The sequence below is a fragment of the Microdochium trichocladiopsis genome (assembly GCF_020744255.1).
Source record: "Microdochium trichocladiopsis strain MPI-CAGE-CH-0230 chromosome Unknown B0I36scaffold_4, whole genome shotgun sequence".
Lineage (NCBI taxonomy): Eukaryota > Fungi > Ascomycota > Sordariomycetes > Xylariales > Microdochiaceae > Microdochium > Microdochium trichocladiopsis.
The window spans coordinates 1,453,180-1,477,858 of NW_025763547.1; the positions used below are offsets into that span (position 1 = coordinate 1,453,180).

At 56.0% G+C, this 24,679-nt stretch overlaps 8 protein-coding genes across 8 annotated transcripts; 4 read left to right on the top strand and 4 right to left on the bottom strand.

The window, feature by feature from the left end:
* The first annotated feature begins 400 nt into the window (after window positions 1-400).
* On the top strand, window positions 401-2,289 carry B0I36DRAFT_103435 (NmrA-like family-domain-containing protein). Its single transcript, XM_046147755.1, has one exon. It carries the CDS (start codon window positions 810-812, stop codon window positions 2,229-2,231), a length of 1,422 nt encoding a protein of 473 aa, XP_046013825.1. The 5' UTR covers window positions 401-809; the 3' UTR covers window positions 2,232-2,289.
* Window positions 2,290-6,003: 3,714 nt separating this feature from the next.
* Window positions 6,004-8,006, bottom strand: B0I36DRAFT_287182 (DNA polymerase delta small subunit). Its single transcript, XM_046151618.1, has 4 exons — window positions 7,813-8,006; window positions 7,423-7,738; window positions 6,412-7,360; window positions 6,004-6,307 (listed from the first exon to the last, which is right to left on the bottom strand). The coding sequence occupies exons 1-4, from the start codon at window positions 7,857-7,859 to the stop codon at window positions 6,084-6,086; spliced, it is 1,536 nt and encodes a 511-aa protein (XP_046013826.1). The 5' UTR covers window positions 7,860-8,006; the 3' UTR covers window positions 6,004-6,083.
* Window positions 8,007-8,245: 239 nt separating this feature from the next.
* On the top strand, window positions 8,246-10,049 carry B0I36DRAFT_320521 (WD40-repeat-containing domain protein). The gene is made up of 2 exons (XM_046153562.1): window positions 8,246-8,527; window positions 8,585-10,049. The coding sequence occupies exons 1-2, from the start codon at window positions 8,416-8,418 to the stop codon at window positions 9,931-9,933; spliced, it is 1,461 nt and encodes a 486-aa protein (XP_046013827.1). The 5' UTR covers window positions 8,246-8,415; the 3' UTR covers window positions 9,934-10,049.
* A 74-nt stretch (window positions 10,050-10,123) lies between these two features.
* Window positions 10,124-11,547, bottom strand: B0I36DRAFT_361730 (ribonuclease H-like domain-containing protein; the record flags this gene model as incomplete). Its single annotated transcript, XM_046158526.1, has 2 exons — window positions 10,124-10,491; window positions 10,563-11,547. The coding sequence occupies 2 exons, from the start codon at window positions 11,545-11,547 to the stop codon at window positions 10,124-10,126; spliced, it is 1,353 nt and encodes a 450-aa protein (XP_046013828.1).
* Window positions 11,548-11,967: 420 nt separating this feature from the next.
* Window positions 11,968-12,985, top strand: B0I36DRAFT_320524 (uncharacterized protein). Its single transcript, XM_046153563.1, has 5 exons — window positions 11,968-12,054; window positions 12,117-12,154; window positions 12,275-12,398; window positions 12,477-12,540; window positions 12,639-12,985. Exons 2-5 carry the CDS (start codon window positions 12,130-12,132, stop codon window positions 12,672-12,674), a joined length of 249 nt encoding a protein of 82 aa, XP_046013829.1. The 5' UTR covers window positions 11,968-12,054; window positions 12,117-12,129; the 3' UTR covers window positions 12,675-12,985.
* On the bottom strand, window positions 12,986-14,774 carry B0I36DRAFT_320525 (DNA-directed RNA polymerase). Its single transcript, XM_046153564.1, has 4 exons — window positions 14,377-14,774; window positions 13,678-13,736; window positions 13,479-13,589; window positions 12,986-13,347 (listed from the first exon to the last, which is right to left on the bottom strand). The coding sequence occupies exons 1-4, from the start codon at window positions 14,391-14,393 to the stop codon at window positions 13,148-13,150; spliced, it is 387 nt and encodes a 128-aa protein (XP_046013830.1). The 5' UTR covers window positions 14,394-14,774; the 3' UTR covers window positions 12,986-13,147.
* Window positions 14,775-14,958: 184 nt separating this feature from the next.
* On the bottom strand, window positions 14,959-17,861 carry B0I36DRAFT_320532 (transmembrane amino acid transporter protein-domain-containing protein). The gene is made up of 2 exons (XM_046153565.1): window positions 15,478-17,861; window positions 14,959-15,414 (listed from the first exon to the last, which is right to left on the bottom strand). Exons 1-2 carry the CDS (start codon window positions 17,599-17,601, stop codon window positions 15,238-15,240), a joined length of 2,301 nt encoding a protein of 766 aa, XP_046013831.1. The 5' UTR covers window positions 17,602-17,861; the 3' UTR covers window positions 14,959-15,237.
* Window positions 17,862-18,842: 981 nt separating this feature from the next.
* On the top strand, window positions 18,843-23,235 carry B0I36DRAFT_407572 (amino acid permease-domain-containing protein). Its single transcript, XM_046161844.1, has 4 exons — window positions 18,843-19,095; window positions 19,157-20,142; window positions 20,207-21,215; window positions 21,272-23,235. Exons 1-4 carry the CDS (start codon window positions 18,960-18,962, stop codon window positions 22,978-22,980), a joined length of 3,840 nt encoding a protein of 1,279 aa, XP_046013832.1. The 5' UTR covers window positions 18,843-18,959; the 3' UTR covers window positions 22,981-23,235.
* Window positions 23,236-24,679: the final 1,444 nt, after the last annotated feature.

Sequence of the window (24,679 nt, forward strand, 5' to 3'; positions counted from 1 at the left end):
GCGAGGCGCACGCACACGCGCCCGAGTGAGGAGCAGCCCGGTGCGCCGCCCGGCTCAATATCACCACCCGCATCCCCAGCGTCTTCCGTTCCGCCAGACTGCTTCCACTCCTCCTTCCCTCGCCATTCATCCCTCGTCCCGCTTGCACGAAACGCAGAGATTAGAGAGTACTTGGTGCAGCCAGCCAGCCTCCAAACCTGGTCTGCCAGACTGCCCCTCTGTTTCCCTTTCGCTCTTCCCCTCCATCCGGCTCGCCAGCTCTGCGAACCTCGAGCTGCCCCAGCTACGCCCAGCGACTTACACGCCCCTCGCTGCAACCACCCGTCTGCAAGACGACAACCTCGCGTCGCCGCCAAACACCTTGATTGGCTGCTCGGTATCGAGCGCACGGTTGCGATTCGTCCTCAACCAAGCATTATCGTGCCCGGCCGTCCGTTCCCAGAACAGGCTGCGTAATCTGCCTGTCGTTACGACAAAGTCCCCGCTGGGCAAGAGTGCTCACACATTGCCGTGCAGGCCCTCCTCACCGACATCGCAGGGGCCTTGCTCGGATCGCCCTACCCCTGTTGCTGCTCCGTCGAACTCAAAGCCCGACAGGCACACACACACACACACACACACACACTCAGCAAACGACACATCACATAATACTGGGAGAAACAAAACACCGCCCTTTGTCCAAGAGTGACAGAGACTTCTGCAGTAGTGGGCATCACAGCATTTCAGGTCGAGCCTGTTTCGTTCACGAGACGCAGGGGTTCGTACGCTGAGAGAGAGGAGACCTGCGCTTGGCCACGGCAGGGTCCCTGATGGAGATGGCTGCTCCCCAACCTATCCCGATCCGGACGGATCTGGTCTTCCGCCCGGCTCCTGTCGACCACGCCACCTCGAACGGCTCGCCCAGGAATTCGGCAGTCTACCAGTCGCGGCACAAGCACACGAGATCCTCGTACTCGGAGTCTTCCCCGCTGACGGCCATTTCCAGGAATAACTCGCTGAGCTTCCGGCCTCTGAAGCGGGCAACTCCAACACCGGACAAGACGATTGCGGTCATCAATGCCAGTGGTCGGCAAGCAGCTTCGCTAATCAGAATCGCCACGGCTATTGGCTACAAGGTCCGCGCGCAGCTTCGCAATCTCGAAGGTGTCATCGCCACCGAGGTATCGACAAACCCAAACGTCACCTGCTTCGTGGGAGAGCTCTACCTGAGAAAGACGGCGGGCGACAACAGAGATGTCACCGTGGGCACGCACATCCCCGGCATCGCCGTCAATCACGACTTGATCAACCAGCTCTTCTCCGGCGCGCACCTGGCCTTTATCAACACGACTTTCTACGGCAATGAGACTGCAATTGGCGAGGCGATTGCCGACGCCGCGAAGAAGGCTCAGGTCCAGCACTTCATCTATTCCTCCATGCCCGACCACGCCGCGTACAACCCAGAGTGGCCATCCCCACCGCTGTGGGCTGCGAAGCACAAGATTGAGCAGTACATAAGAAAGATCGACCTGCCTGCTACTTTTGTCTACACTGGCATATACAACAACAATTTCACATCGCTCATCTACCCAATGTTCTGTATGGAGCTCCAAAAGGATGGTTCCTTTGAGTGGCGGGCCCCCTTCCACCCGGATGCCAAGTTGCCGTGGCTGGACGCGGAGCATGACGTCGGCCCTGCCATCATCCAACTTTTCAAGGACGGCCCGAAGAAGTGGAACGGAAAGCGGATCGCACTTGCATACGAATACCTCACACCCATTGAGGTCTGCGAGGCCTTTGAGAAGGGCTTGGATCGACCTGTCCACTACAAGCGCGGCCCTATCGAAGTCAAAGTCAAGATCCCGGAGGGCTACGCGGAGCAGCTGAAGGCGCTTGGTCAACTGTTCTCATGGGAGAACCCTGACGCCAAGAAGCAGCCACCATACTTTGGCGACATGGAAATCGAGCGCACCGTGCCCGAAGGCGCGCTGGGTCTGTGGGAAGGCCCGCGCGGCTTGGAGGAGTACGCTGGGGAGATATTCCCGCTGGAGGAGGAAGCCAATGGCATGACGTGGATGTTCGACGACGAGGAACAAGGCGAGCACGAGGCGGGCTACCGCACCGCCGAAGCTGATCTCGGCACGGCGCCAGCGCCCATTCCTGAGGCGAGCGACGAGGACGACGACTCGTCCGTCGACGAAGGTCTTGTCATGAGAGGTCTGAGACGTGACGAGGAGGCCTGGCTGGCGTAAAAGTGGTCAAGAAGTGGAGCATACACTGTGGCAGATTGCCATACTCTTGCCAACACTCACGGCACTGTGGAAAAGCCGCCCCCGCTTGACTCGTGGCTGCCACGAACCTGGCAAGCTACTCACATTCTGCGCAGCAGAGGACTTCTATCATTGCACTCTGAGCATTACACCAACTTATGATCATGAGGCACGGCGTTTCGGGTGGTAGCATAAAAGTTATTGAAAGGACAGCGTGTATTGGCCACAATTGTGGCCTGGGGGTCATAATTCTTGTTTGGCGAGGAAGAACCGGCATGAGACTGTTCGAGACCAAAACATTTTTTCTCTCGTCGTCTCCATGCTCCATCCAAGCTCTGAGCATTTACACAACGAGCATAGAAACGACATGACGATTATATGATAGGAAACGAGCCAAGCTCGTCGACCGACTCCAATCAGCTGCGCTTTCTGGCATGGCAAGCTTTCCACTTGAGAATTAACTGTGCGTTACTTTGTTGGCATGGCTGAAGTGCATCTTGAATAGGCCGTGCCGTTATTGTGGAATGTTTCATGGTCCTACTACTGCCCCTGTCACTGCTAATACTACTCCAAAAGGGCGGACTGGCGGCAACACGACTGCTTCCGAAAGTTCACCCCGTTGGGTTGACTGCCTAGATTGCACTAATCTCGACTTTGGCTTCCTGACAAGCCCGAGGCTGGGACGCCTGCATGGTCCGATTCCCCTACTGCCACAACATCATTCTCAACAAGTAACACTGTTCAGACCGGCACACATGCTTGATACTACCTGTGTTAGGGACAGCCGTCCAATCCTACTAAACCAGCTTGCTTTCTTTTGATGCCGGCTGACCAAAAAAACCCTTGGCTAGAGTTGTATTTTCTACATTCCCAAAACTGTGCCTGCCGGCAGAACGACAAGACAGACACACACGCACATGGTTTCACCGTCACCTCACGTGCTCAAACGACTTGGCCGGTGATTGACAGATAATTCCGATACGAGGTAGGACTTCCAGAGACACCTTTCAAGTCGATAGTCTCTGCTGCCATCAGCAAGATCTACAGCAAACAAACAGCGAAAGAACCCAAAGAAATCAACTGGCTATTCACCATGCCTCGCAAGAGCCGATGCCAACCAGTCGGAGTGTCCAAGGATATTGAGAAACCGGCACATCCAATCTACAGAGGCCGCTTCTATGCCGAGACGCAGCTGGTCGATCCTGAGCGACGAACGTCTGCATTCGACGACCTCACGCGCCGAGTGAGAGTTTATCGGCCATCGGCTGACGGCAAGAAGACTGGGCTCGGTAGGCCCTGGGATAGCGTCGCCCCAGAACAGGAGAAGCCGCTCCTGCCGCTCTATGTCGACCAGGCAAACTACCCCGAGCTCCAAGGTGGTTTGCCTCCTCCTCCTGCTGCTGCTGCTGCTACCGACAAGACCGCACAGGCAGCAGCAAAGCCAGCAAAGGTCTCGCCACTGCTATGTCGGCTCCCCTCAGAGCTACAGGACATGATCCTTCGCCACATCCTACTCTGGCCGCGCAGCATCAGCCTCTTCAAAGGATGGACCTTGGTCTACCCGCACAGCAAGCCCCGTCTCCATCCCGCAGTCCTGCGCACCTGCCGCGAACTCTACGCACGCGGCGCCGCCGTCCTGTACGGCGAGAACCGCTTCCTCTACGAGATCCGCGACCCGGCGGCCACGGACCTCCACGCGCGCGAGCTGCTCCTGCACCGCAAAGTGTACGCCCGGTGCGGTTTTCCCTTTTCCAAGCACGGCTGGCAGGTCCGGTTCGTCAGGATCAGCATCGACACGGGCCGCGTGGCTCTCGTGCATAACCGGCACGCGTTCATCACGGCGCTCGAAAAGTTCCTCCTGCCTTCTGTGGCCGCCGCACGGCAGCAGCAGCAGCAGCGAGGGGCCACGGGGTCGGGAATCCATACGCTGACGGTCGAGCTGGCGGCCGCTTCGGTTGAGCCAGGAGCCTGGTTCGCCTGTTCTTCCGCTGCTGCTGCCGATGCTTTCGACGGCAGAGGAGGCCTGAGAGAGACGGACGTCCCGATCTGTGCGTTGTTCGACAGGGGCTCGAGGTCCGTCGAGACCATCAAGATGCTCCAGCCATCGTTTCTGCAGCTGCGAGTGCCCGTGCCGATGCCGGTGGGCAGCCGCCACCACCACCACCACGACACCAATAACACTGCCAACGCTGCCGATGACGACGACGGCGGCGGCGGCGGTAGTGGCCAATACTTTTATGCCGTCGACGTCGATCTCCGCGGCTGCTGCGAGGAACAACAACAACAACAACAACAACAACAACAACAACAACAACAACAACAACAACAACAACAACAACAACAAGGCGGGCTCGCGCCGTCGTCGGCTCCAGATCATAGTACTCATCAGGGCGGCCTGAACTACACGAGTGAAGCTCGCCGGCGGCGGCAGCGGCGGGTGACGAGGTTCTACGCCACGCTGGCCAATCTCTCGCACCGGCTGTACTCCCTCGCCGTGGACCCGAACTCCAGTCTGAGCAGGGCCCTCTGGCGCGTGACGAGGGAAGAGACGCCGCGCGAGGCCCAGATGTCCTTGGACGACGACGACGATCATCTTTTCGAGGAGCATCGCAGGGCAAAAGCAGCAGCGGTAACAGTGGCAGCGGCAGGGGCAGCACACGAAGGCGGAGGCGGAGAAGCTATTTTGCAAGGCCAGCGTCTCAGGGAGCAGAGAGCGAGGAGAGGCGACGCACTGAGGAAGAGGAACATACAGAGACGACTGATCAAGCAGTGGATCGGCACGCTGCCAACTGCTCCCAGCCTGCAAGACCTTGAGGGCCGTGTGCCGCTACTACAGCAGCAGCAGCATCATCATCATCATCATCATCATCATCATCATCTCGCAGAAGACGAAGCAGCAGCCTCGCCACATTGCGCCTATGCACGAGCACAGACCGAAGGACCAGATACCGTGCTTCCATGCCAGATCCGCAAATTTCTCAGATACCACGCTGGTGGCAGCGGCGGTGTTGGTGGTATCGGCGGCCCCGTCCGGCCGGTCCACGACAAGCACGGCGTCCTGCGCTACCACCGGCTCACGCGGGAGCCGGACCTGGCCAGGATCCGCGCGCGCAACACCGAAGAGCGGTTCGCGCTCGGGAGGCAGCTCGAGCTGCTCGCCGACCTGCGAACCGACAAGAAGCCCATGCGGAAGGGGAAAGGTCACCTCCGTGCTTCGAATGCGAGGACGTCGCAGATGATAAGGGCGAAGATCAGGCGGAGAGAGCTCCGGCGACTGATAATGAGAGGTTGAGAAAGACTGAAGCGAGGATGGGAGGAGGGGTATTTCTACTTGTTGCTTTGGGTTGCGGTTGAATTTCTTTTTTTCTTTAGTTGCATAGCATCGAGGCCGGTGCCCAGGCGAAGAGGGCCAGAGGAGTCGAAAGGAGACACTGGTGGACTGTACCGATGATACGCAAAAGTCACACGAGCAATCATGTGTTGTTCCGTGGGATCAGCATGGACTGGCTCAAATGAAGTGATGGCAGCAGTTGATACTCCAAGCCAACGGATCTTCATTCTAGCCGGCACTGCTGAATCTCTTTCGACGGACTGGAACTAAGCTAATTTCACGTGGCTTGAATGCAGATGGCCTATTCAATGCTCAATGCTCAAGGCAATATAGAGACAAATGAAGCCATGAACGCATAGTTCGCCAACCCACCTACCAAGCGGTCATGAATCAGGCACATAGAACCACTAGAATGAGGAGTGTTATCTCATTTGCATCATCACTCGTGATGTCGTTATTGCCTGTTTTAGCTATGGAACCAAGTGCTGCTTGACAGCATAGTGCTATGCCCCCATGATCCTGACTCTCGAAACATCCAGCGTCTCCGTGTCCACGAGGACGATCTCGCCAGTGGCGGAGAAGGACGGCACAGTGATGAGCCGGACCATCTGGCCGTCGCTGCCGCCAGAGATCACCTTTGTGCCAAACTGGGGCTGGTTGCCGACAAAAAAGAGGTGCGGGCAGGTGTGCATGACGAAAGGGTCGTCATCTTGGAAGGGATAGGCCCCTGTGGTTCTTAGAGTCAGCGGACGTTGCTCGGAGACAGAGAAACGCGAAGAAGAAAAGGGGCTAGTGATGAAGAAATAAAAAAAGAACGCATGGAACACCTACACAATGTATCTGGTGCGGTGGGCGCGGAGCACCGCCACCGACACATCGCCTCCATCATGCCTAGCCGGTCGTCGCTGTCGACATACTTCCACACGTCGTCGACGTTCTGACCGCCAGTCCCGAGGACTCTCCAGCCATCAAGCTCGCCTTCCCACGGGTTCGTCACCGAGTCGAACCAGCCCGGCTCGTCGGATGCCGCGTTTGGCGCCGCGGCGTAAGCTCTCGAGGACGGGAACATTGCTGCGTGCACGGGCTGCTGCGGGTAGCTCGCGTTCGAAGGGTCCTGGGCGCCCGGCATCATTGTGACGGGTATCGTGGGGAGCAGGGTAGCCAGGAACTCGTCGAGAAGTTGGGAAGGCTGGGCATTGTACGTGCTGCTGTCGTAGCCGTACTTTTTCTGCTGCCCCGCCTTCTTGCCGCTGCTGTCTGTACGTTGGGCCTGTTCTTCCTCTGCGTGCCGCCTCTCATCGAGAGAGATGGAGTTGCCGGCTATGATGAGCCGGCTGATTTGGGATACTTCCTGCTGACTGATCGGGTCGAGAGTCTCGCCGAGCAAGTACTCCAGCAGCAGATTGAGCTCGAGCGAATGGGATGCATCGGTAGCTGAGAAGCTAAGACCTGACACTATCGCGATTTTGCTGTTGCTGTTACGCGCGACGCCGCCAGTCCCGTTCATCTCCGTGTCTTCATCCTTGGGCTTGGCGGACGGCTTTTTCGTCAGCGCCCACCGGTCAGGCTGAGGAGCGAGGTCGGGGAACTTTAGGTCAATGACCTCGAGCTCGCCGTTGACGTTTTCCGTGCCCATCACTGCTATGATGCAGCCCGTCACCAGGATCACCGACTTGAGAACGTCGCCGACAAGTCGTATCCGACCAGATTCGTCCTCCAGTGTCACCGCATCACCGTCAGAGTAGTACTTTCTGTCTGATAAGGGAGCCGAGATCCATCTCTGTTCTCGAGGTCAGCACTACCCAACATTGCCGTGGCTTCCGTCTCAGCGCGAAGACTTACGTCCTTGGAAACATCCTCCAAAATGTTCGGCTTGAGCGGCATATCCATGTATACGGTGCCGACCACCCAGCAGAGCTCGCCCTGGCGGATGTCAAGCACGCGATCTACCCTCCTCGCGGGCTCACCACCAATGACTGTGTTCCGCCAGGCTGACGAAGCAAGTTGCTCTACGGCGGGCTTGATCTTCGTCAGCCGCAGGAAATACATGTCGGCATATTGCTGTTTGTACGACTTCTCCTTATCCAGGCGGTACGTGTGCATGGACTTGTAGCTCGACGGGGCTCGCTGCAGCTCAGTTTGCTCCTCCGCCTTGCCCCTGCGGTGGTGAATGTCAGCTCCCCGGTTAAATGAGAGAGAAGTGCACGATGGACGTGGAGAATGTGTTCTTACGATGGCTTGCGGAGCAAATTGCCAGGAATGTTGTCAGGGATTGCCATGACTAGAGCTCGCTGCAGTCAGGCAGGACGTCGAGCGTGCTGTTGGCGAGCTGGGACGTTGACCGCTGCTGAGGTGAAGCCCGCTCCAGCATCGTCGACCAGCGGCGGAGCTAAGAGACGCGTCGAGACGCGCACAGTGGTGTAAAGAGCCTGTGGTGGGTGGAGGGGCAGCTCTCGACTTCCAGCTCGCAGGGACACCACAGTCTTGGCTTTAGCGCTAAGCGCCTGGAAGGTGCCTGCAGATAGGAGTGCAGGAGCGGTACTTCGGTGCTTGGTCTTATCGGAGTGGCGGCCAAAGTCACCACCCGGCTGGCAGGGGTCTCGATGCCCGTCTCCATATTTTTTTCCTTTGCGATTGTCGCAACCAGAAAAAAGTTGGAGGAGTCGCCAGCACCACTTTAGCTGGCAGATCACAAGCACCATCGCAGTGACTTCGGATCCCGCTCCTTTCTGCATACCCGCGGACACAATCTGACCTGGTCTTCGATCGTTACGTACTCCTCGAGTCTCGGAAACAGCTTGCGAGCATCTGCAATTCGCACATCCGACACACATCATGGCCACATCCGGCTTCGGTGCTGAGGCACAGCAGGTCCTCATCCACTTCACAACCAGCGCTGCCGACCTCCAGCTCCCAGAGGAGCAAAGACAGCTTCTCGTACCATCAGGTGTGACTGAGACTTCCCAGTGAGAAGTGGCAGGCTTGCTTACCATCTATGCTGCAGACATCAGACGCTATGGTCTTTCCAAGATCCTCAACTCCGAGTCGATGCTCGACACGGCGCAGACGATACCGTTCGACTTCCTTATAAACGGTCAATTTCTCCGAACCTCTCTCGAGGACTACTTTAAAGAGAACGGCCTGTCCTTTGAATCTACCATCACGCTAGAATACGTGCGGAGTCTGCTCCCACCCACATACCAGGCGAGCTTCGAGCACGAGGACTGGGTCAGCAGCGTCGACACTCTGTCACAGAACTCGCGAGCCGGGATCTGGTCCGGCGACAAGCTTGTGCCGGGACAGGATCGCGTCCTCTCGGCCTCATACGACGGCCTCTTGAGAATATGGAACAGCTCTGGCTCAGTCATTGCGACCTCACCGTCCGGTAGCCAGGGCGGACACAGCGCCAGCATCAAGACCGCCAAGTTCCTGTCCTCTTCCCAGATCGCCTCGGCCGGCCTTGACCGGACAGTGAGGTTATGGAAGTACAACGAGGCCGACGACCACCTCTCGGGCACCCTCAAGCCTACTCTAGAACTCTACGGCCACAAGGCCTGCGTTGAGTCCATCGACGTTCACACCCCAACTGGGCGCATCCTGTCCGCGGGCGCAGACGGCTGTGTCGGCCTATGGACAACTTCAAAGAGCTCGGCGCCTGCCGCGCCCGCGGAGCTTCTGCCCGGCGCGAACGCCACCAAGAAGCGCAAGGTCGCGACCTCTGTTGCGCCCCAGCGCGGTGCCCTGTCCTTGAACCAGCACCACTCGTCCCCCGTCTCGGCAGCCATCTTCCACCCGCACGACAGCTCCGTCGCGTACTCGGCCTCGCAGGACCACACGATCAAGACGCTCGATCTGACGACATCCCTGGTCGTCACGACGCTCACGACTGCACACCCTCTGCTCTCGCTGTGCTCTGTAAGTGGCAAGAACGGTCTCCTCGCCGCGGGCACCTCAGCCCGGCACATCACCCTCATCGACCCCCGCGTCTCGGCGGCCACGACGTCTGTCCTCACCCTCCGTGGACACCGGAACATGGTCACTTCGATATCGGCATCCCCCGAGGACGACCACTCGCTCGTGTCGGCCTCGCACGATGGCACATGTCGCGTGTGGGACTTGCGCAGCGTGCGGACGGGCACGGCCGCCGAGGGCCAGGGAAGTGTCGGCGAGTCCGTGTATGTCATCGAACGGGAAAGCCAGAAGGGCAAGAAGAAGAGTAGCGCAGCGGAGGTGCCTGGTCGTGGCAACAAGGTGTTCAGTGTGGTGTGGGACAAGTCTCTAGGAATAGTCAGTGGTGGCGAGGACAAGCAGGTCCAGATCAACAGGGGCCGTGACCTGTTGGCGTCGACGTGAGCAGTCAAACAGGTTTCTCGATAATGTGGAAAGAGCATATAATCATACCATGAGCACCTTGTACATTGAGGAAGCTGCAGCTTGTTTTCAGGAAATGCATTGCCGGCCAGTTTCAAAAAGACAGAAATGTATGAGGTGATATGTGTGGGTATCTAAGTAGTCATGGCAAATGTGCAGGTCATGAGTATTGTCATACAAGCCAACCGTCTTTCGAATCACGTGGACGTGTTCGCCGGACTGGTGCCGTTTTCTTGGGTTTGGTGTTGCCCGGAGTCTTTGTCTGCACTTCAACAAACACTTGCTCTTCTTCAATGGTTATGCTTTCCAACACGGAGCTCACGTACTCGGCCGAGACGGTTGTGTCCTTGCACACGGCATTGTCTTTGACATCATCATCCTGGAGCTCGTCACTGGTAGGGAGCTCAACATCCTTAGCAATGCGGATTGGCAGATTGCTCTCCGCCGGATGTGGCCGTGGTGGGCACGGGTCAAGCTCTACCCTCATGTGCTCCAGGGTTGCGAAGAGGTGGGGGCCTGCGTAAGCATCTGAAGCAGCATCTGTGGACCTCAATTAGTTTCACGCGGTCCGAGGTGAAGTTGACCAAGAGAGTGCTTCGCTGAATGCTTACATATAATTTGTTCCATGGAGAGTGGTTTCGACCAGTCGCTCCCGCGAACATCCTGCCCCTTGTACAGTGGAAGGTGGAGAATCTCCTCAACCTGGAGCGCCAACGGTACGAGCCTCCGGTTGATGGACTTGTACTCACCACGCGGGGAGAATGTGACCAGCTTGTACAAGTGACTGAGCTCCATGAGACCCCGAGAGTCGATGCCGAAGAAGTTGCGCAGTCTCGTGGCATCACCCTTGATCGCCACACCAGTCTTGAGGATATCCGGGCTCTCCATTATATGGCGAAAGTTGGGACCCAGTGAGGCAATGTCCTTGTCGCTGAAGATGGCCGTATGAAAAAGTGCAACGCGGCTCGGACTGGCGAGCTGGATGAGGGACACGTTCTTCCGCGGACCTTGGAACTTCATCGCTTCGGGTGCCCATTCGAGGTCGAACCCGATGACTTCCTCGTCCATGAAGTAATCTTGACATACGCGCTCCATGGTGTGCTTGCTGCGGCAGTAATGGATCTTGACCTTCTGTTCTTCGCCAGACTCATTGGGCGGACCACGGTACATATTGTACGACCAGAAGGACTCGGGAGTGCCCTTCATGGCCTTTTTGGCGGCATAGAAGGCATCCTCGCTTATCCTAAAGTCCAGCAAGGGTTGAGGTGGTCTTGACCGGGATTCATCCTTCGCATCGGACGGACCAGGCTGTTTAGACACTTCGTCCACAGTAGGCGCTTCGTCAGTTGTGACTGGCTGCACTTGCAATGTCGATGCCGTGCTCAAGACCACAGACTGACGCATTGGGGTCGCTGCTGCGACCTGCGATACTGGCGAAGCTGCTGGGAGGGTTGATGGAGCGCTAGCCGTAGCCGCGAAAGATATCCCTCTCGAGAAGTGCCACAGTTGCTGTTTTGGTGACGGGCTTGCCCTCAGTCCCAGTTTTGGGTCAAGTGGTGGCGGGGTGCCTCTATCGCCGTGCCTTGGACCAGCCATCTGTGGCGACGATGTCAGGGTTCTTCTCCTGACGATGCTGCTCTTGGTGGGAAGCGCCGCTCGCAGGGCTCCAAACGGCCGAGATCTCAGGACACAAGATGTAGCATCCGTGGTGACGAAACGGCTCATTGGGAAAGTTGGTAAAGCGGAGGATATACAGCCGCCATGCTGAAGACACGGGGAGAGTGCCTGGGGTGTGTTATTGATTCTAGGCAGACGCGAGGTCCTGGGTTCACCTTGTCTTGTTGTACATCAGCTTGCTTCATGACAGGCGCGATAGGCGCGCGCGTGGAGGACGCAGTGGGTGGCGGACTTCGGTGCAAGTGGGTCCCATCTGCAGAAGGCAGTGAACAGCAGTGCGACAGTCGTAAAAGTTAGCACTGTGCAGCCCATGCCAAGGCCCAAACTGCACGCCTGCTCGTGGGGTGGACGAGGCGAGGATCTAGAGAGACATCTCGGTAGCCCTCTCAGCACGACATTCTTCCAGCTCCAGGACGATAATTAAACGTAAGTCTGATGTTTGAAGCCCTTCATGTACTGTAGGCTCTGTATTGACTCTTTCACCGCAGCTCACTCGAAAGAATGGCGTCGCAACTACTGCCCCTCGGTGAGTCTCCTCAAGCTAGGCCGTCTTGCGTCGTCCCCTCGTCGCCGCCATGCGCAGGCTTCATACGGTACTGGCGAGCGAGGGTCCCGTGGCCCTGTACTGACGCTGAATTCAATGCAGAGCTCATCGACAAGTGCGTCGGCTCCCGGATATGGGTCGTCATGAAGGGCGACAAGGAGTTCAGCGGCACCCTGCTCGGCTTCGACGACTATGTCAACATGGTTCTCGAGGACGTCACAGAGTTGTAAGTAGATCCTGAGAATGAGGACCAAGTCTGGATAAGCACCCGAGCTGACCAAGGAATGTGGCTTTCGTCGCACAGTGACTACTCGGGCAACCACACCAAGTTGTCCAAGATTTTGCTCAATGGAAACAACATATGCATGGTACGTTAGGTTTCTTTCCCATTCGTAGTCTACCACTGGCAGAGCTGAAGCGCGCTTCAAGCTATGATACAAATCCTGGCCGCTGACACTTTGCTCAGCTGATTCCCGGCGGCGAGGGTCCCGTGGGGGTGTGAGCATGGCAATACGGATGGATGGACACTTCGTTGGAAAGATCCAAGGCGATGAGTTATGTAAAGTGATCAAGGGCGTCGGCGCTACCTGGATGGTCGTGACTGAGTTTATCATTGTCCCGCGAGGTTTTCTGGATCCTGTACTCCTCGACAAAGAGCACCTCATATCTAGGACAGTCCGGAATGAAATGTCCGGACATACTCTAGCAGCAAACAGCTCATCCTTCTAGCCACACACTCTCGAACACTGATAACTCGTGGCCGCCAAGATAGTTTCATGAGAAGTGCCAAATCTGAAAAATGAACAATAATTTACGCCTATCCATTGCTTGTTTTTCATCAATCTTGTCGTGCCCTTTTCAATCTGCCAGATCATGCTTCAACCTCAGCTGAATCTCATCCAACAGGTGGTAACGTGTTGACCACAAACCCACGTTGGAGTGCTACAACAATTACCCTAAACTGCAAACTCCACCTCATGGTCGACCGTTCATACCACCGTCTTGGTCTCCCGCCCCAACCATGCGGCGCAGCTCGTACTCGGCCGTCAGGTCGCGGCCAAGCTTGTTATACGCTGTAAGCAGGTTCGAGCAGACTTCGATCAGGATCTCGCGTGGCGTCTTTGTGCCGTCCGTCTGCAATCGGATCATGACCTCAGGCACGTTGGGGTGCGCGACTGTGCATTACAATTAGTGATTCTGGTTCTCGGAGACGTCTTCCGAATCATATCTCCAGCTCGGAGACAATCCAATGACGGAAGCATGGCGTCCTCGACGGATCCTCACATGCCTGTCACTTGTAACTTACCTTTGTATCCGGCCATCATGACGTTCCGGTGCATCTTGAGGTGCTCGCTGAGCAAGTTACCCAGGGTGTGATCCTCCTTGAGTAGGATGAAATCGGATGTATTTGACATGCCTATCATGAACACGCAGGTCAGAGGGGTTCCGGTGCTATACGCGCGCCCTGGAGACAGTGAGCAGTGAGCTGCTCCGGCGTGGCTTACCAGCAAAGGGCTTCTCAGTGATCTTCTTCTCCCCCTCCTCAACGAGGAAGAGCTCGAAGCTACATCAGGCAAGTGTCAGCGAGCGCACTGGAGTGAAGCTATACAACGTGAAGCTGGCTTGGAGAAAATGCAGACGTTTCCTGGACATTGTTGTGCTTGACGTTGGCCATTTCGGCGTTGCTAAATCTTGCTGTGGTCCTCTGGACGGTTGATTGCGGGATGGCTGATGGCAGGTCGGCAGAGCCAAATGGTTGAATCCGCCCGCATTGGTCGTTGTATCAGATGGAAGGTGCTCCCAGGTTGCGCCGTGTACTCGCAAAGATTCGCGATAAGTGTGGCCAAACACCATATGAGCTCCGGACAATGCCGCCTCAATGTTACTCCAGTTACGGAAGAGGGCACCATATCTTGAGGCATCCATGGCCCCGACACTTCCTTTCACCCAACACCGCAGTATGAATCTACATGGCACTTGTATAGACCCAGCCTGGCGCTGTCTAGCACACCGCGAGCCTCATCGTGTCCGCAAATTGCGATTTGTAAGGCGCAGTGGAAGCCTCGCCATGCGCACATTGACAAGCAGCACATGGTCCGTAGCATATCCTTGTGAAGCGTCTCCAGAATCCGAACGTTGGGAAAGACAAGATGGGTAAATAAAGGACAAGCAGAAACATAACAAGAGGGAAAGGGCTGACAAACCGATCTGGCGCGTTCATGGTGATTCGAACTGGGGGCGGCGCTCAAGGGCCCGCAGTGCTTCTGATTGAGCTGGAGCGAAGGGGGGTTGGAGCAGAGTGAACAAGTGAGTCGAAGCCGCTTCCTGCCAGCGAGACGTAGTCGGCCGTCAGGCAATGAGCAAAGGAAGCGACGAGCAAGGGGCTGCTGCTGCTGCTGCTGCAAGGAGCAATTCGAACTGATGAGGTGGCAAAAACGTGGCGGTGGCTGCCAAAGAGCCGATAGTCAGAGTGAAAGAGCGCGGACGGATGAGTGGCAATAATACGCGGCCTACGCCTGGTTCAGCTCTCTCCAGATTGTTGCGAATTTTCGTCGATGTTCGTCGTTGGGCGGAGCAATCGATGGCATATGGTAACCTGGAAGGTCCAGCTCATGGCGTCGACTTCTCGGATCCAGGTGAGGTCTACCATCTGACCCACTTCGTTCAACCGTGCTTGCGCCGCACAGGCGCTCTAATCGCACTGTCCCGGGACGGAGCTAGTCGGGCAGAGCACTTAAACACTCAACACAGGGGTGCAACGTGAAGCAAGCAAGCAAGCCAACTGGCACAAGCGGCAAAGTTTCAATTTAGGATATTAACTGCTAAGAGTTTTCCAGCGCCTGATATGCCTTGCCAATCGTCCAATCTAGCCCTGATATACTCAACACGGTCAGCTTCGAAGGCTGCCCAGCTGCCCGGTTCTATCCAAAACGAGAATCCCCGCGAAGCAATGCATCAAACATGCGAAAGAGGCACCCAAAGGACATCGGGAAACGAAACACGCTATGGCTGTGGGTGGTTTGCATGCACAGACTTATCATGCTTGCCACGTGGTAGTGGTAGTGTTACTGGCCGTGGCTGTCGCAATATTTGGGAAGGGGTGGACCACTATTGCCGTTAACCCAGCTCATGACCGTCAAGGTGGTGGTGTAGACCATGGCGATGACTCCAAAGATGCCAAGGGCAATATCGGAACCCTTCCAGAGTCGGCTGCGGGCGACGGCCTTGTAGTGGAGCATAGGCTATATACCACATCATTAGCATTACAAACGAGCACGACTGGTCGCGCAAGCGAGAGAACTTACCGGGTAGATGAAGACAAGCGGGATGCAAGCAAAGTTTCCGACCAGAGCGACGAACTTGTCCAGATCATCGGCACCACCCCAAGCGATCAGGGCGCACAAGAACACAACAAAGAAGCGATAGATGTTCTTCTGCCACTTGATGTACGGATTGTACTTGCCACTTCGCGTGAACAGAGCATTCTCCGTGATCTTAATGGCAGGGAAGATCTGCAGGGGCGTAGATAGCAGAATCGCGAGCGAGTACAGAAGCTGGACTCCATTGACCAGCTTGCTGTCTTGAGGCAGGTTCAACAGCACCACAGTCTCTGTGTGGGAGCCGTAAGCTGCGTAAGAGACACCACCCATTGTGACGAAGATAACGGTGATGATGATCATGACGTAGAACATGACCTTTGGGAACTTGGATGGCGTCTTCATCGACTCTTGGATGGGAATGATAAGACCAATACCCTCGAAGGTGAAGATGGCTGTACCGATAAACAAAGTCCAGTCTTTGTTGTTGAAGTAGATGATGTCTGCAAGACCCTTGGTGCTCAAGGTCAGAACATCATAGTAAAACAGATAGGCGAGACCAAGGACGATGAATGCATCTGCAATCAGCGCCGTGAAACCCAATTTGCCGATATCGCGAAATAGAGAAAAGGGCAGGAAGATGATCATCTGGAGCAGGATCAGCCAAGGTACTCCGATGTACGTGGTGCAGTCGGAGACAGCAAGGATGAATGCCTGCAGATTTTCGGCGGTGAAGACGATGTACGCTGCCACGAAGCCAATCTGGCTGATGACGATGGACGACAAGATGACGTTGCGCAACCATTTGCCATACAGAATGCCGCCCAGATCGCCAAAGGAACCCTCGACCTTCAGTCTTGTGGAAACCAAGAGCACGAAGCAGTAGTAGCTGAGGGCGGCCACTGCGAGCAAGATCAGGTTTGCGAAGACCATGCCGCCGTTCAAGTACGCACGTGGCAGGAAGAGCACGCCGGTGCCGACAAACGACTTGAGGAGGAGCAAAGCGCTGTTGATCGGACTGTTGTTGCCGCTCGTGCGTCTCGGCTTTCTTCTCCTCTTCCGTCTTGAAGGGGTCAGGAGCGCACTGTCCTCCATTGGCTCTCTGCTGTCATCGCTGTCGTAGGCGTCGCTATCGTCGGTGCTGGAGCCAAAGTACTCGCCAGGTAGCAGATCTTCGTCGTCCTCTTCCAGCTCCTCACCAGCAAAGTGGCCATATAAGGTCAAGAACTCGAGGAAGCTGTTGGTAAAGAGCTGGGGTTGGGCGCCGTGGCCCGGACTGGGGGCATTAGCACCTGATTCGAGATGCTGGGGGTTTGTAGAAGGGCTCCGAGCAGTCCTGCGCAGGTAGTTCCTTCGAAAGCCGCCTGGCGCCCGGATAGAGTTGATGTCGAGAACCTCATTCTCAGGTTCTTCACGGGCAGCGCTGAAGCTCTTGCTGCGCTGCATGCGATTGCGACTGTCCGCCTCTTCAGTCCAGCGGTATATCTGGCGCGTAATATCACCGCCTTGTAGCCTCAGACTCGAAAACTCGTCGTCGTCGTCTGCCACAACGTCGCCCTGCTTGCCCTTTGTGGCTTCGCCGTTGTTGGAGGCCGTGTCCGAGGCATCATTGGGTCGCACGAGATGGCGCTTGATGATCTCGGGGTCCTCGTAGGCGCCATAGCCGCCACTTTGCGCGGTCCGAGACAAGGCGTCGAAGGAGCCAAAGTTGGTCTGCACATCGGGGCCCTGGCCTGTTGAAGCCGCAGGCGAGGATGTGCGGACCGGAGGGGTGCCCAGGCGAGGTGTGGAACCAGACTCGGGCACCGCCAGTGCAGCAGCCAGCGCAGACACGCCAGGACCCTGCACCTTCTGGCCCGCACCCGGCAACGGGCTGTTGCGGCGAGAGTTTGTCGCGTCGGTCTGGCTGGTCGGCCGCCCACGCGGCGGTGTCGAGCCTAGGTAGCTGCCTGGCACGGGGGTCGCGAGGCGAGCCGTGGCATCAGATCGAGCATCGGTCGCGCCATAGCTGCGGCTGGCGAAGGAGCGCGGAGAAGAAGACAATTGCGACGCAAAATGCCCGCTGGGAGTCGACGGATTTGAGGCCTTGCGACCCGAGCCTGAGCCGCTCATCTTTCCCTGTGAGGCTGAAGTGTCTCGAAGAGTGCGTTATATACGAGACATGGATTGCTTGGAAGGAGTGTTGTTGCACGCGAGGCAGGTCTTCGTGTTTTCGCCTCCTGCTGCAGCTGCGAGTTGAAACGAGTCGAATGCAAGAGATAGGAGAGAGGAGGCTAGAGGTGGGAGGGAATGAGTCGTGTGCCTCTTGCGGGTCCGAGACCGTAAGAATGACGGCTTTGGAGAGGCAGGTCGGCGACCTCGTGATGGAGCCCTGGGCGATTGGGAACGGTGCTGTAAATCGACCCTGACCTGAGCTGCTGGGACGGAGCAGGTCTGATTCGAGACGGAGCCGGCCGGCCAGTCCACAGTGCCTGAGAATCGACCCTGAACCTGCACCTTCCTTCCTGAGCTGGGTACCCGCACATGCCGGTGACTCGACAGGCACGGGCTGGGGAGCAGTTGGCGGCCGCCTATCGACGACAGGGCAAAGGACTGAGTGTGCCGCTGATAAGCACCTTGGGCAGTTTGGGCGCCAGCCATTGGCAGGCTGATCAACTGACAACAAGAGAGCAACGCCGTGGTGGCCAATGGTGGATGCTGGAAATGCCCCCACGCCCGCTCTACACAGCACCCGGCTGATGACGTGTGTCACGGGGCTGGCCCTGGGGGGACCCTCTAAGCCTTAACCGACCAGGTCTCCAGTGCGCTATCGTCAGCGCCGCCCATGCAAGTCCAAGGCGCTGGAAGCTCGCCTTGTGAAAGCGCCTTGCCCTTGGGAATGCTGTTGTCTCACGTGCCACCGCGCACCACACAGCCCTCTCGCAGCATTGGTCGACAACACGGTCAGGAGACGGGGCATCTCGATCGGCTCAAGAGCACGGCCCAGCCGTCTAAGCTCCAGTACGTTGCATAGCAAGACCTGGGCTTCGCGGTGGACCTCCTGCAGGTGTGCTCTGAAGCTCCATTTCTAGCACATACTCGCTCCACTGCCACCGACCCCCTTGACAACATCTATGGTGGTGCAACCACATGCAGTGGACCCTCTGTGTGTCCACGATCTGCATCTTGGCTGCCGCCGCAGTGACCGCCTCTGGGCCAGGCTGCCCCGTCCCTGTGCTCCGGCCTTTTGCATGGCATTCACGGCAAACGCGGGGTGCCCCGGCTCCGGTGGCACTTGCCAGTCCTTGGCCACGCTGCGAGCTTGGCCGTTGCTCGTCCGAGTCTGGCAATAGTTCTCTGCGTTGTGATTCAACTGAACTGCTCTGTCTTCTCCCCGTCACTAGGCGCATATCATTGCTCGCCGGCCAGGACCTCACAATACTCTAGGCGTTGTAGCCCGCGCTGGCGTGCGCTGCTCATGGTCCTCCGCCATGGCACCTCCGACATCGACCAAGCTAGGCACCGCCTCAGGAGTCTACGTCCCTGTCGTACTCAACATTCTTAGCATCCTCATGTTTTTACGCTTTGGTTCTATCCTGGGAAGCATTGGTCTGTTTGGTTTTCTCGGTAAATCCCGCCTGTTCACAGTCTGCCTCCTTGGACCCAATCGACTAACACGCGGCTGCAGGACTGCTGGTGATTGCCTACCTCATCAACCTTGCAACGGCGCTCTCCTTGTCCGCCATCGCCTCCAATGGTGAGGTCAAAGGTGGCGGTGCCTACTATCTCATTTCCAGGTCTCTCGGCCCAGAATTTGGAGGCTCCATCGGCATCCTATTCTACCTCTCCCAGGTCTTGAATACGTCACTGAATATTGTTGGTCTCGTCGATTGCTTGCGGCTCAATCTGCCTGGACTGTTGCCACCCGGCTACTGGGCAAATTATGGCATACAGTCGTGTGCCATGGTGCTGTGTACGGCACTCTGTCTTGCTGGCAGCGCCATGTTCGCACGAGCCAGCAATGGACTGCTTCTGGTGCTCATTATCTCGATTGTCAGCATTCCGGTGACTGCTCTTGTTCAGGGCCCATATAACGACGTCGATAGCGGGATACACTTCACCGGACCCAGCCTCGCCACGCTACGCGGCAACCTATATCCGGCGCTTAAGGGCTCGGGTATCAGCAGTGCTGCCTCCTTCAGGTCGATGTTTGGCGTGCTCTTCCCTGCAACTTCTGGCATCTTCGCAGGCGCTTCCATGTCTGGCGACCTTCGAAATCCCAGCAAGAGCATTCCTCGGGGGACGCTGTGGGCAATGCTGACGACTCTATTGTGCTACTTGCTTGTGATCATGTCCTTGGCATTTAGCACGACCCAGCACTCATTCCTGCGCAACACCAACATCATATATGCCACAAATGTGTTTCCACCAGTGATCCTTGCTGGCGAATGTGCAACAACATTCTTCTCGGCCTTGATGGGCATTATGGGAGCTGCCAAACTCTTGCAAGCCCTCACGCGGGACAAGTTACTACCAGGTCTTTCCTTGTTCAGCAAAGGGACAAAAGGGTCAGATGATCCCATCTTCGCAGTACTAATCACCTTTACCATCGCTCAGCTGGCATTGTTTGCCGAGTTGAACCAGATCGCAACCCTGATTGCCATGGGTTACCAGGTGAGTTGGTGCTAGAATAACTCGTCATGTGGCTCAATCTGACAAATGAACTGTATTCTCACAGATGACATTCTTTGTCATGAATTTGGCATGTTTTCTACTCAAAATCGGGTCAGCGCCGAACTTTCGACCAGCGTTCAAATTCTTCAACTGGCAAACCGCCTTCATAGGCAGTATCTTGTCGGCTTTCGCTATGTTCTTCATTGACGAGACATATGCGACTTCGGCCATTTGTCTGCTGGTCCTGCTCTTCCTGCTTATCCACTATTTCAGCCCACCAAAGCATTGGGGTGATGTCTCTCAGAACCTTATCTATCATCAAGTACGCAAATATCTCCTTCGACTCAAGCCAGAGCACATCAAATTCTGGAGGCCACAAATCATACTGCTCGTCAACGATCCGCGGCATCATACACGTCTCATCCAGTTTTGCAACTCCCTGAAGAAGGGCTCGCTATACATATTAGGTCATGTCATCGTGACAGACAATTTCAACTCCGGCATACATGAAGCCAAGCTCCAACAATCCGCATGGACTCAGTACATCTCGGAGTATTCTCGTATCAAAGCGTTTGTGCAGCTCAACATGTCACCTAGTATCGTCTGGGGAGTCCGAAACCTGATATTATCAGCTGGCCTTGGCGGAATGCGACCCAATATTGCCGTTCTGGGCTTCTACAACCTCGATGACCTGAGACATGCTCGCCCCGAGCTGAATTTGCCCACGACGCAGTCTTTCCGTGACGAAATACAGTCGAAGTCTGGAATGGGAGCGAACCGACCTAAGCGGAGACGTCGTGGAGATACATCTGCGCGCTTACTGGAAAGCCTTCTGCCCACAGACACGATTAGGACAGAAAGCATGATGTCGCCGGTCCAGTATATGACTATATTGGAAGACCTTGCGCTGAGAAACAGACTCAATGTTGCTGTTGGCAAGGGCTTCCAGGCTCTCGAGACGCCGAGAGATGACGGCACGAATTCAAAGCGATTCATAGACCTGTGGCCGATCCAGATGTCTGCTGAGATTACGACTGGAGATAAGAGTTTCCTCACAACCAATTTTGATACCTGTGAGTTTCCAAGAATGGATGAAGCATTAATGGTCTATACTAAAGCTATTATACAGATACCCTCATCCTTCAGTTAGGATTTATACTCAAAAGCGTCGCTTCATGGAAAACCGTCTACCGCTTGAGAGTTCTGGTCTTCGTAGAATACGAGGTAGAAGTCGAAGAAGAGCGGAAACGGCTCAAAGCTCTACTGGACAAATTGAGAATTGATGCCGACGTGTCGGTCTTTGCCCTCGCTTCGGGAGAGCTCGAATGTTACGAGACTATCATCAACGGCAAACCCACAAGCGCCAGCGTTGAATCCCATATCGAGAACACGCTCAAAGGTGATGATTGGTGGCGGGAGCTTCAGCGTTTGCGCGGTCAAGGATCTCCAGAGCATCACGTTCCGCAAGCATTGAGCTTTGGAGATATGCTTGACAGGAATCGACGACGAGGTTCATCCCCTAGGATGGGAGCCGATCTGGCAGCCGAACGGAGAGCAAGTCACGGCGAACGGCCCAACCTACCAAAAAAGCCAACAGTTTCCGCGCTGTCTAAGATGGGCGTCAACATTGGCATGCACACGCACCAATTGGGCGCAACCACAGCAGATGGAAGACTACAGAACATCAACAACTTCTACGAGCCCAGTGAGCGCGATGAGGACGATGAGGATGTGATCGACAGCAGCGAGAGCGATTCTGACGCGTCAGATGCGGACTTCAATGATGAGGAGACCTTGCTTGGCCCTCACGAGCCACAAACACAACTTTCTGAGAGCGCGCCAATGAGGCGGCGCTTCTCTATACTCGCGGGATTGAGAAGGAGTAGCACGCCACTTCAGCGGCCTCTCCTAGCTGGCCAGAATCAGACTGTCGGAGGCCAAGAAGCTTCCAACAAGTCATCGAGTTATGGCACGATGACTGAACCTGCAAGGGACAATCGAGTCGCCGCAGCCGAGTATTTTCCGCCATATCACGCCCCGCCATTACAGACTACATCAAATGCCTCGGCTGCTGCGCCTCAACAGTCATTGCCAGCCAGGCCCGCACTATCTCGCCATGCATCTTCGTCCAGGTTTACTAGTAACCCCACACCAGATACCAAGATCAGCGTAGAGAATGGGGATCAGCCTGTGATCTCCTTTGCCGAATCAAAAAGGCCTACGGACAGGACGGCTGCCGATGTGGCGCAAGGACGGCCACCACGCCCAGGCTTGGCGAGAACAGCGTCAGCAGGTAACTTCTCAAGTGGTGTGGTGCCCGAGATGGTGGCTCTGGACAGTACTGGCGATGCATCACGCCTTGGATTCAGCCATGCAGCCACGACCAGTCACCAGCATACGAGAACCAGCAGTACGCCCAGATGGAGGACACCAGCTCATTCGCGCAGAAATTCTGGTGTGCTGCAACAAGACGGTGCGTCTGAGGAACCGATTCCCAAGAATGCGCTCTCTGACGTTTCAGAGCCTCGCAATGAGAGGAATCCGGAACAGCACGAGGCTGGTGGTACACCAGGATCTGTTTATACCACACAGGGACTGCCATTATCCTTCAACGATCTTCCGAGCACTGCTCAGCACCTAGTCCTCAATGAGCTAATGCGGAGGGAGAGCCGCGACACTGCGGTCATGTTCACAACACTGCCCATCCCAGAAGAAGGGACCTGTGAGGACGAGCACGCCAGTCTAGCGTACCTGTCAGATATTGAGGTACTCTGTGATGGGCTGCCGCCTGTATTGTTGGTGTTGAGCAACAATATGACGGTAACGGTGAGCTTGTAGGCGACGTGCCGTGTTCCCAACTCAGTTGTCGTCCTGTAGCTCAATGGCGGCGTGCACGACAAAGCCGCGTTGGAAGCTCGACAAACAATCGGAATTATGAATGCCGTGTCCAAATGGTGACGGCGCGATGGCGGATTAGCCTGCTCGCGTAAAAAGGAAACGTAGCTTGGGTGTTGGCCATGCAACTTTGAACATAGATATCACTCACATGCAAAACCACTTCATAAGCAAAAGCACACAGGCGCTCTTGCAGGCTCTATGAGTCCCGTCCTAACTTTTTGTGTTTCGTGACTGGCAAAAACACACGTCAGGACATGTTTGTGCTTATCATTCCTTTGTTCTGTCCGAGCCAACAACAACTCACAACTCATTGCACCTTGTTCCCCTCTCCTCCCTCATGTCACTTTCTTGGACACACGGAGTGCGATGTTCGCTTTATCTGTGCACCGAAGTGCTCCATGTTGCCTGCGCTGTCGTTTCCTGGATTAACAGTGGGTGACGACAGAAAACGGCTGAAGGCCGTGATAGGAAAGCAGGAGTCGAGCATTTGCATGGCAGAGTGTATTGTTTGCACAAGCGCAGTATTCGGCCCAGCGGTTCCCAGCCAGCGGCTTCCACCACCACACAAAGCCTCAGCCACTCCACGACTGCACCGAAGCATGTACCAGCTCTTCAATGTCACGGATGAAAGAGCTCATGTCGAGATCACCACGATCCACAAGGCCCTTTGTCAGTATCTGTCACGTCTGTTTTCATGACTGACACCAGCTACGTATGGAACTCACAATGAGTCGCGACATTGTCAGAGGGACAAAGGAGGTGACATGCTTTGTGCACCAGTCAAGAGTATGTGCCTCCCTTAACCATATCCTTGCCCACGCCCGTATGCAGCCTCCATAACCTCGAAATACATTTGTTGCCCAATGTCAGAAGGTCGCTTAGATCCTGAGATAGCGGACACAGAGGACACAGCAGCAGAATGCAGAGGAACGACACCACCAACACCACCGATCGGACAGCCCGTGTCCAGAAGAGACGTCCACCGCGAAGGCCGGGAAACTTGGACCTCACCCGACATGCAGACTTACTCTGTCGTCGAGATCCGAGCCGACAGCAGACTTTCTCGACACACCGACAGCGAACGACTCGCAGGAGTGTGGATGGAAAGTCTGCCTTGGCTGATATCAACAAGCCCTTGCCCCCGATCCAGCCGTGGATTTTCGACGAGCTCCAGTCAAGCAGGCATGAGTCTGACGAGTGTAGTCTCACCGATATTGTCCATCAGTACACACAAATGCAGCCTCATGAGCTGACTGGAGACGCTGCAGGCGAGCTCTACGGTGCATTGTGGGAGAATCCGGCCAAGACATCACACCCTGCCAGTCCCACGGGGGATCTTGACGATGAGCCAAACTCGGAAGACTCGATGGAGGTTCGTTTCTGCTACAAGCACTCGCCCAGTCATGAGCCTTCATCGCGAGCGCCTGGCCTGACGTGCAGAGCTTCTGGAGACAGCGATGAGTACAATGAGATCGAGTCTCACAAAACGGAACAGCGGGACGGAAACACAAGCCAGAGAGCTTACGGAGCATTTGCGGGACAGTCTATGAATGAGCACACTGTTCGATACAATGACGGCACAGTGGCGAACGGGACAGGCAGCCTCCCAGAGGCGGAGGTGACAAACAGGGCCAAGTGC

Bases quoted from the DNA above. Each gene is read 5' to 3' on its own strand.
- B0I36DRAFT_103435 (XM_046147755.1), top strand. From the start codon at position 810: ATGGAGATGGCTGCTCCCCAACCTATCCCGATCCGGACGGATCTGGTC.
- B0I36DRAFT_287182 (XM_046151618.1), bottom strand. From the start codon at position 7,859: ATGGCAATCCCTGACAACATTCCTGGCAATTTGCTCCGCAAGCCATC. The intron at 7,739-7,812 runs GTAAGAACACAT...TCACCACCGCAG, and splicing joins AATTTGCTCCGCAAGCCATC to GGGCAAGGCGGAGGAGCAAA. The intron at 6,308-6,411 runs GTAGGTGTTCCA...TAAGAACCACAG, and splicing joins CACCGCACCAGATACATTGT to GGGCCTATCCCTTCCAAGAT.
- B0I36DRAFT_320521 (XM_046153562.1), top strand. From the start codon at position 8,416: ATGGCCACATCCGGCTTCGGTGCTGAGGCACAGCAGGTCCTCATCCAC. The intron at 8,528-8,584 runs GTGTGACTGAGA...TCTATGCTGCAG, and splicing joins ACAGCTTCTCGTACCATCAG to ACATCAGACGCTATGGTCTT.
- B0I36DRAFT_320524 (XM_046153563.1), top strand. From the start codon at position 12,130: ATGGCGTCGCAACTACTGCCCCTCG. The intron at 12,155-12,274 runs GTGAGTCTCCTC...AATTCAATGCAG, and splicing joins GTCGCAACTACTGCCCCTCG to AGCTCATCGACAAGTGCGTC. The intron at 12,541-12,638 runs GTACGTTAGGTT...CACTTTGCTCAG, and splicing joins ATGGAAACAACATATGCATG to CTGATTCCCGGCGGCGAGGG.
- B0I36DRAFT_320525 (XM_046153564.1), bottom strand. The intron at 13,590-13,677 runs GTAAGCCACGCC...TGTTCATGATAG, and splicing joins CACTGAGAAGCCCTTTGCTG to GCATGTCAAATACATCCGAT. The intron at 13,348-13,478 runs GTAAGTTACAAG...TGTAATGCACAG, and splicing joins CATGATGGCCGGATACAAAG to TCGCGCACCCCAACGTGCCT.
- B0I36DRAFT_320532 (XM_046153565.1), bottom strand. From the start codon at position 17,601: ATGAGCGGCTCAGGCTCGGGTCGCAAGGCCTCAAATCCGTCGACTCCC. The intron at 15,415-15,477 runs GTAAGTTCTCTC...TGTGGTATATAG, and splicing joins CGCTTGTCTTCATCTACCCG to CCTATGCTCCACTACAAGGC.
- B0I36DRAFT_407572 (XM_046161844.1), top strand. From the start codon at position 18,960: ATGGCACCTCCGACATCGACCAAGCTAGGCACCGCCTCAGGAGTCTAC. The intron at 20,143-20,206 runs GTGAGTTGGTGC...GTATTCTCACAG, and splicing joins TGATTGCCATGGGTTACCAG to ATGACATTCTTTGTCATGAA. The intron at 21,216-21,271 runs GTGAGTTTCCAA...GCTATTATACAG, and splicing joins CACAACCAATTTTGATACCT to ATACCCTCATCCTTCAGTTA.